General features: G+C 32.4%; 1 protein-coding gene across 2 annotated transcripts; it reads left to right on the top strand.

Moving 5' to 3' along the window:
- The first annotated feature begins 2,378 nt into the window (after positions 1-2,378).
- LOC132284555 (protein SGT1 homolog) lies at positions 2,379-8,955 on the top strand. Of its 2 annotated transcripts, none has more exons than XM_059786664.1 (11): positions 2,379-2,442; positions 2,546-2,748; positions 3,876-3,945; positions 5,081-5,205; positions 5,770-5,941; positions 6,888-6,984; positions 7,120-7,185; positions 7,647-7,785; positions 7,980-8,065; positions 8,227-8,331; positions 8,612-8,955. In XM_059786664.1, the coding sequence occupies exons 2-11, from the start codon at positions 2,586-2,588 to the stop codon at positions 8,717-8,719; spliced, it is 1,131 nt and encodes a 376-aa protein (XP_059642647.1). In that variant the 5' UTR covers positions 2,379-2,442; positions 2,546-2,585; the 3' UTR covers positions 8,720-8,955. The 2 variants fall into 2 exon arrangements, with proteins under 2 accessions (XP_059642647.1, XP_059642648.1); XM_059786665.1 differs by having other exon boundaries at positions 5,776-5,941.
- The last annotated feature ends 420 nt before the right edge of the window (positions 8,956-9,375 follow it).

Consider the following 9,375-nt stretch of genomic DNA (forward strand, 5'->3'; position numbering starts at 1 on the left):
TATCAAGCCAAATTGGAAAACATATCTCAAATTGGAAAGCAACAATATTTTATATAATTTTTATTTTATTTTATTTTCCCTCTTGTAATTAGAATTTTTCCCTCCTAATATGGAGAGGAGGTGGGATGTACATAGTTAGTGAGAGAAAATTATAGAGATTTTTTATCTTTAATTTCTTTCTTATAATTCTTTTTTATGAAGAACATTTTTATTTTTTTATTTTATGTTCTTTTTAATATGCTAGTTTAAACGTACACCTCATCTCAAGGGAAAGAGTAGTGAAATATAAATGGTTTTATCTTTTATTTCTTGTGTAATTTTCTTCTTTAAGAATATTATTATGTGTTTTTAGATTGATAAAAAAATTAAAGGGAGGATATTCTTCATGTTTTTCAATTAATGGTAATTCAGAAAATGTCTACTTTTACTTACCAAAAATATATCAGATTAAGTAAATATTTAACGTACCAAATATATATTAGATTAAGTAAATATTTAACACTGGAAAGATGAACCGTTATAAATAGAATTAGGTATTTTCTGAATTACCGTTAATTGGCAAAAACAAACAATCTCCCTCTAATTTTTTTTATCAATCTAAGAACACGTAATAGAAGAATAAAAATAATATTTTTAAGAGGAAAATTTACATAAGAAATAAAAGGAAAAATTTACACAAGAAATAAAAGATAAAAATATTTATATTTTACCCATGTTCATTTTTCCCTCGAAATGAGGTGTTTAAGTTAGCATATTAACAAGAACATAAATAAAAAATAACATTCTCTTCTTAAAAAAGAATTACGATAAAGAAATTAATGACAAAAAATCTCTAACATTTTATTATTTTCTCTTACTAACTCTGTATATCCCACCTCATCTACATATGTTCCTATTTATAAAATTTAGAATGAAACTATTATGAGGGAAAATTCTAATTACAGGAGTAAAAATAAAATAAAAAATTTTAAAAATATTTCCTAAAATCTTGATGATTTTCAATTTGACTTGATATGCTTTTCAATTTGGCTTGATATGTTGATTTGATAGAAAAAAATCAATTTTGAATTTGATTTTGATTGACCGTCTAATCATATTTTTGCTATTTGAATTGGGATAAGAACATCTATTTAATAAAAAAATATTAATTAATAATTTATTATTGAGTATAAAATAGCAAGTTTTATGCACTTACCATACATGAAATTAATATTTTGAAAGCCTTGATTCCATGTCGCCAAATATTTTTTTCTACATGCTTTACTACAATGAACAAGGAGATTTTAGAAGGGGTGCAACTTGGGTTGGGCATCCTGAACCCAACCCGAGCTCGGCCCGATTTTTCAAAGACTTAGGTAATTATTTTTATAATTAGAGTTGGGCTTGAGTTGAAAAATATTAACCCGAATTTAAATAGGGTTGGGTTTAGGTTAAAGTGCTAGCAACCTGAGCGAACCTAAACTCGAATTCTAATATTATTTTCATATATATTTTTACTTTTAAATACATTATATATAGTATTTTATCTTTGATTACCTTTTTTCTTTTCAACTTCCTTTGTTAAATCTTAATTTATTGTATGTTAACATTTAGGAGAATTAATTTTCTAAGAATCTGTTTGTAATTTATTAAAAATGTACAAAATATTTTTAAATTTTTTCTTATTTAAGAGTAATTTAATCTAAAACTAATTCAAGATTATATTAAATTTTAGGTTTGAATATTAGCCATATGAGTAACCCAGATTTTTAACCCGGAATCTAAGCCCGAGTTGCAAGCTCGAATTTAAAAGTAAAAAGATGGATGGATTGGGTTCGGGTTGAGTAGTTAGGATTGAAGATATGGTTAGAGTTGGGCTTGGGTTTAACAATTCATATGGTGAGTTGGGCTCAAATTATGCCTCAAATCTATCCAGATTGCTGCCCTAGATTTTCGAGCATCTCCAACATTCTCTTAAAATATCATTTTGTGTAAAATATACACTAACACGTATGATATGTAATTTTTTTTTTTTTTTTATCTCCAGCAGTCTGTTAAGATACACTTCTGCGTCACCAGTGTATAAAATTATTGTTTATTTTACACAACCTTTTTACACATCCACATCAGCATATTTCTTTTCTCCAATAACCCTTAGAAGTAAAAATAAATAATCTTAAATTTTTGGATAAATTCATCATGACACATTATATATATATAGACAACGGTTGGAGATGCTCGCCGTGCCTTTACCAACTAAAATATTTATTTGCTTTTTAAGGAATATATTAATCCCAATTTAAATCACAACCGTTAAATATGTAGACCACCCCAAAACCGTTGATGAGCAGTCCTTTATGAGCCCCTAATCAAAATTGGAAAGATAAGAATATAAAATACTAATCCGACTCGTACTCAGAGTATATCTGTCGTTTCAAAAGAAGTTTCCAGAAGGAGAAGGCGGTGAGTGAAGTGTCTATACAATTTCCCTCCACCTCTCTCTCTCTATATAAATATGAATAGCTCTGTATACATCGACTTCATAATCTCTTCGCATACTGTGTAGGTTTCGTTGTCTCTTGATAAGCTCCGCAATAAGTGATACAATGGCGACTGATCATCCCGCAGAGAAAGCCAAAGAAGCATTCGTTGACGACAACTTTCAACTCGCCGTCGATCTCTACACACAGGCTATCAACTTAAACCCTAAAAACGCTGATCTCTTCGCCGACCGTGCTCAGGCCAATATCAAACTCAACTATTTCACTGGTATACAAATTTCTATTTCTCTCCCCTTTATATTTTGCTCCTTATTTTTTTATTTATGCGTAATCAATTGCGTTACTATGGATCCATGGTTCGTTTTTATATTTGAAATCTGTAATGTGCACAATTTGGTAATTGGAATGTTATTTCCATATTTTAATGTAGTTCGTTATTGGATTCCTATTCAATCTAGATTTCACTTTATTTCATTGTTTCATAGATATTGTTTGTGTTTGTAAATTTCTGTATATCGCCAGATATGTGTGTATATATATGCATTATATATCTGTAATCAATTGTGTTATTATGGATAAATAGTTCCTTTGGCGTGTCTAAGGTGCTTTTTGATAACTCAATTTGTATAACTAAATTCAGCACTTAATAGAATGGTTATCCAATTAAGTGTGCTTGATAATGCAATTTAAACAGCACTTAATAGAATGGTTATCTAATTAAGTGTGCTCGATAATGCAATTTAAATATCACTGAAACCAGTAAGCACCACTTAAATTGGGTTAAAATTTTAAGTGACAAGAATATCAGTTTTCACTCAATGCTAAAATTTAAAAGGATATCAATTTTTTTTTTTTTAATTACCACTTAATAACTTCAACACTTAAAATTCAGCTCTTAAAATTCTCAGTTTTATCAAACAGCACCTAAATATGTAATTTGCATATTTGGCTAATTGGAATGAATTCCTTTGTATAGTTTGTTACTAGATTTGTGTTCGTTCTTTATCACTTGATCTCATTGTTTTGATGAGGAGTGCCTGTCCTTGAGGAAGATTGACTATTCTTTCAGACTTGGAAGAAAATAGAAAAGATCAAAATGTTATAATATGTAATTACATTATTTGCTTATGTTATTTGCCTATATATGAATGAGGAATTACGGGGCTTGACTGTCAATTTAGGCCTTTAGAAAATATATATGACTCTGATATTTATATTACACAATTAAAGTGTTTGCTTTATATTATTTGCATTTATTAAATTGAACTGTCTGTATATTTGCAAAATCATAAATCTAGGTTTTTATTCGTTTCTATATTGCTGCAACATTTGAGTGCGGCCTTCGGAGTTTGGACTGTGAAATTGACTTGTGACTTATGTGCATCTTATGAGTAGAAGCTGTAGGTGATGCAAACAAAGCAATTGAGCTGGATCCTTCGATGGCTAAGGCATACCTTCGCAAGGGGTAAATACACTGTCGTTTATTTATTTAATTTGGGTAAATCTTATGTTGTTCCTTTTTTTGGGGGGTAAATATTTTATGTTGTTCCTTATTACCTTGTACATTATGCTTATTATTTGTCACCATGTCTCAATATTGCAAAATCTTTAATCCACTCTGCATTGGTTACTTATAACTTTTAGATGGAGAATTTATCCTCCCTCTTTGCACAAGGAGAATTAGTTCTGCCTAATTCAGCGTTTGCCTTTGAAATTTGGTTATTCAATCATAAGCTTCTTTAAAAGTGGGAGTGTCTTCTTTATTTCTGGGTTATGAATTTGTGAAGCAATGCATTTTAATTTCTCTATAAATTTAATTTTGAGAATTTTTATAGCTCACATATTGTGGGGTTCCATGGTTCACATGACCTGAAATTCTTAGCAAAAGTGCATTAGGAGAACAAGTAAACTATCTTGTTGTTTTCCTCTAAGTAAAATCTGTGAATCTTTTATAATAAAATTATATGTTTATTTCTCTCTCTCTTCCCCCTCTCCCAGAGGAAGTTTCAGTTAAAATTCTAATGCAATAAATCTTTTTGTGGTAATGTTAGTACTGCACAAACTTAAATTGACCATTCAAATTCATCTTTGTAATTTGCTATGAATATGAATAATATTCTTGTTGACCACACTGCAGTTCTTGTAGGGGCCTCAAACAAAAAGGGAGAGTAGCTCAATATATTTATAGCTATATTATCCGTTTTTCAGTATTCATGCACAAAGATTTTACCTTGCTTATTTGAGAAGGCCAATGCAATGGAGTTCCAGAAATAGCTCATTCTTTATCTAGATGTTACCTAACAAAGAATAATGTAATTGAAGGCTTTGTTTTTTTTTCCGCTGAATATGTAATTGAAGGCTTAGTACCACTGGCGAAATTTTTTTTTTTAAACCTACTTTTCTATTGTATCACAATGTACCAGTTGTTTGCCTAGTTTAATTGGTAAAGTTCTTGGAGTTGTGTATTAGTTCAATTCGCCTGGTTTGCGAGGTTGATAAACATCATTTTGATAGTCCTTGCAATTTTATTATGTAATGAAAATGTCTCTCTTTACATAAATCCCATAGTAATGAATTTTTTTGCTTTAAATTTTCTTCAGAACTGCATGTTTAAGTCTAGAAGAATATCATACTGCCAAGGCAGCACTTGAAACTGGTGTTTCTTTAGCTCAAAATGATTCAAGATTTACCAAGTTGATTAAAGAATGTGATCAACGAATTGCAGGTATGTGATTTTCCAAACTTCATTTGCAATCTTATGACCACCGTACACTATTAAGTTATTAACTTCAATTGCTGTTTCTTTCAGTAATTTGAGACACAAACCAATAGTGGTTGAATCAAAGTGAATAGTTGACCTTGGATCATAGGATTTGTCAATGAATTTTATGAGGAAAAACATGTAGGAATAGAAAATTTAACTCTCTGATAAAGTCATGTATATATTATATTAGAAAATGCAGGAAGTACTACAGATAATGTTCTTAAGTGTGGGGTTTTTTTTTTTTAAATGGTTCATACATGCAAGGGGAGATTGAACAGGAAAACTAGGGAAAAAACTTCAATGCAACGGACATGGTATCTTGTCCACGAGTTGTGCTAGTTTTCAAACTCCTTTTTTTGGGTAATTTTAAATTTAGTAATTATATGTTCCTGAATTTCCTTTTCAATTGTTCAGTAAGTGGTTGATAACAAGGAAACATACTTGCTATTGCAGAGTCGGTATCTCTTTATTACATTTTACATGCTTGTGATCTCATATCTAATTGAAATTCAATGAATTGTTAAGAGGAAGGTAGGGGTACGAGGCCCCTAACGTCAAATATCCCACCAACTGCTGCACATGCTTCTATTGGATCTCAAGCAGTAGGTAAAAATTTTGCAAGTGAGGAAGAAGCCAGGCCAGTACTTAATGAATCACATCAGATGAAAGAGATGGCATCAGTCAAACCAAAGTACAGGTAGTTGCCACTTTTCATGCTTTTACATGTTCAGTACTGTTTAATGAAAAATGGCAGAACAAGTAGTTTTTGGTGCTGTGTCATTGTAGATCTCTCTTTGTGTGCGCGCGCGCAGGCAAGTGTGGGTGTGTATCCTTTAAATAAAAATCATGCTTGGTTATAGGTCCAAGTTTTTGGAGAATTTTAATCCACATTATATTTATACAAGTTGCAAGTGTTAATTATTTTGCATCACAAATTAGAAATAAGTACTTTACCCTGGATCAAGTAATCAAGCATGCAATATTTGGTAAGACACCAGTATTGCCACTACTGTTTGTATTGCCACCTTCTCCGTTAAATGCTTCCGTTACTGTGAGAGTGCGAGACGATTGCCACATTGCTGCCACCATGATGTCACTCCTGTCATTGTTCTGTCAAATATCACAACCAACATCACTGCTATCCATGTTTCTCTTATGCTGTAAATGTATTATAAAACTGCATCCATGTTATGCTCAGTGTGTCATCGTTTCACGGTGTCTCAAGCTAGGTTTTGTTAGGTATTATACTGGAATAAGCAAGCAAAAATTGAGATTGAAGTTACGGAATGCACCATAGAATTCCCAAGTGTCATGAGCTCATGATGCTAGATAGTTATTCAAGGCTTCACAGTGGCATATGATTTGGTATTTAACATCTGTTTCAAAAGAAAAAGGGACCATTTATCGACATGTAGGAATGGATGAAGTGGAAAAATGGTTGCATGTTACTGAATTCAGGGAATTAAGTATACCGAATGGTGAAGTAAGATTCATGTAACGAAGGCTTTGTTGAGTTGAGTCATGTTATCAATGTTTTATGTGGTGAATTTATGTGTAAGATTGTCTAATGTGTGGCAAAAAGAGTATTTTGATCTTTGAACTCTCTTTTCATACATGTTATCTGACAATAATTAGTTAAACAGGCATGCATACTATCAGACACCTGAGGAAGTGGTGGTTACAATATTTGCAAAGGGATTACCAGCAGAAAATGTGGCCGTCGAGTTTGGTGAACAGACAGTATGTTATTCTCAATCAATTTCTTATCCATATAACTGGTCTTCATGATTATGCTCGAAGTTTTTTGCCAGGTGTCTCAAATTTTCTCATCAAAAGTTGATGGCCTAATTCAAAATAATGAATTCTCTCTTGCAGATGAGTGTTAACATTGACATCCCTGGTGAAAATGGGTTTCATTTTCAGCCACGACTATTCCGGAAGGTATTGCGAGGAACTTCTCTAAGTGCTTAACTCCCCCCATATTGTACTGTTTGCCCTTTTTAATGGAATTGCAATCCACATACAATTATCTTCTGTTTGCTAAGCCACATTTTTTATTGGGAGCTTTTCTTCTCTTCTTGAGCCTAGTATACTTAGTTCTCCATAGCATATTGCAATTTTCAGATTCTTTTTTTGTGGAAGGATGTGATCTTCAATTATGCAGTATATCATTTTTAAGTTGTTATTTTTAAGATCTTACCACTTACCTTAGGAAGAGTAGTGATACAATACAAATTCGGAATACAAATCATTTTCCTGTAGGGAAACAAACCAGTCATCAGTTTTACACTAGTTATGTGTGCTTAGCTAAAATAAAATCCTCATGGCCAATGTCGGAACCATGTTTTAAACTGATGTGGGTTTTGATTTTTCTTTTTGTTATTTGTTTGCATGGAGAACAGATAGTACCTGGTAAGTGCAGATATGAGGTGTTATCGACCAAACTTGAGATCCGGCTTGCAAAATCTGAAGCAATTAACTGGACATCTCTTGAATATAGCATGGAAGTTGCAGTTCCACAAAAAATAAATGTGCCATCTGGTGGGTTGCTTGTATACAGTGCATTGATTTAGTGAACTTCCAAAATATAAAAATATTTTGACTTTTTTTCAGTTAAAGAAAGTTCTTACAACTTTGGTGGGCGTAAACCCCACCCCCCTCCCCCACCAACCCACCCAAAAAAAAAAAAAAAAATCCTTGCTAGTTCTGCGGCTCATGTTTTCATGAATTTGCAGCTCTTGGATCCCAGAAGCTAAGATATCCATCTTCAAAGGCAAGAACAACAGATTGGGATAAGTTGGAGGCCCAAGTAAAGAAGGAGGTGATACAACTTTCAACAGCCGTGTTTCTATTGGATTTCATTATTTATTTGTACTTTTCAGATAGAATTTCTTTTACATTATAGTGTGCATCTTTTTCCTATGAAGGTTGAGCTATCTCCATTTACTCATGGTCTTTATAACTTGATTATCTGAGATACAGGAAAAAGAAGAGAAGCTAGATGGTGATGCATCCTTGAACAGGTTTTTTGGGGACATTTACAAAAATTCAGACGAGGACATGAGGAGAGCCATGATTAAATCTTTTGTGAGATTCTTAATATGTTTGTTGTTTCTTATGCCTCCAAGATTTAAAGATTCATTTCTTTTGATAGATATTCTCATATATACATACACGTGCTGTAGAAAAAGCGCAACATGTAGTTTTCTCTTCCAGTTCGTGTATCCAATCCCATATTTTGTGGACTTAATCGTCCATGATGATGATGCTGGGTTAGATTATGTAGCTGTGGGGGCAACACTTCTTATATTTCCTTTGATACTCGGTTAAATTATATTTAGTTTAAAAAATTATTGTTGCTTTGCAGGTCGAGTCCAATGGAACTGTGCTGTCAACGAACTGGGAGGACGTGGGTTCGAAGAAGGTGGAGGACAGCCCTCCTGATGGTATGGAGTTGAAGAAGTGGGAGTATTAAGGAGTCGACTCTGTGGATACAGTGATGGATACTTCCTTTTGCTTTTATCCTATAGCTCCCTCATGTCTTTTAAAATAGTATCATCTTAAGCACCGAGATTAGCTGAAGTTTTTTAAATTAATCCCAAAATGGTGTTTATGCCGTGCATCTGATAATTGTCTGGTTTGGCAGCTTCTCATGGGACAGTTTACAGAAATATCCTGTTTTACTGAATTGATATTGTTTTTGATGGGGCTTATTTTGTGTATTAATTAGCGTTATGTCTTTGCGAGAGGTCCAAAATTTCAATGACCTGTAGATTCATGGCCTGGAGGGGATGCTAGAGATATAAGTAAATAGGTTTGGAAATTGGTCAAATATTTTGTTAGATCATGCAAAAGAAGATAGAAAAAATTTGAAAGTGGAGTGAGGAAGTAATGCCAGTTGTCTTGAAAATGAAACAGATTTTGTTGGGCTTCCATCATCTCAAGTTTTGAAATGAAACATTCAACGAAAAAAAGTTGTAATACATTATATTTAAAATGACTCCATTGAAACACAAATCTATCTCAATCTCTTCACTCTTCTGCGACTTACAGAATGCGACTTAGAGAATACTAAGAGCTATAAGAGTTCGGATAGAACCAATGGATAGATAATAAAAAATTTATCTTTCT

Source organism: Cornus florida, unplaced genomic scaffold, assembly GCF_030987335.1.
Source record: "Cornus florida cultivar Cherokee Brave unplaced genomic scaffold, ASM3098733v1 CherokeeBrave_3.0.0_Hap2_Chr11, whole genome shotgun sequence".
Taxonomy (NCBI): domain Eukaryota; kingdom Viridiplantae; phylum Streptophyta; class Magnoliopsida; order Cornales; family Cornaceae; genus Cornus; species Cornus florida.

Bases quoted from the DNA above. Each gene is read 5' to 3' on its own strand.
- LOC132284555 (XM_059786664.1), top strand. From the start codon at position 2,586: ATGGCGACTGATCATCCCGCAGAGAAAGCCAAAGAAGCATTCGTTGAC. The intron at 2,749-3,875 runs GTATACAAATTT...TCTTATGAGTAG, and splicing joins CAAACTCAACTATTTCACTG to AAGCTGTAGGTGATGCAAAC. The intron at 5,942-6,887 runs GTAGTTGCCACT...TTAGTTAAACAG, and splicing joins TCAGTCAAACCAAAGTACAG to GCATGCATACTATCAGACAC.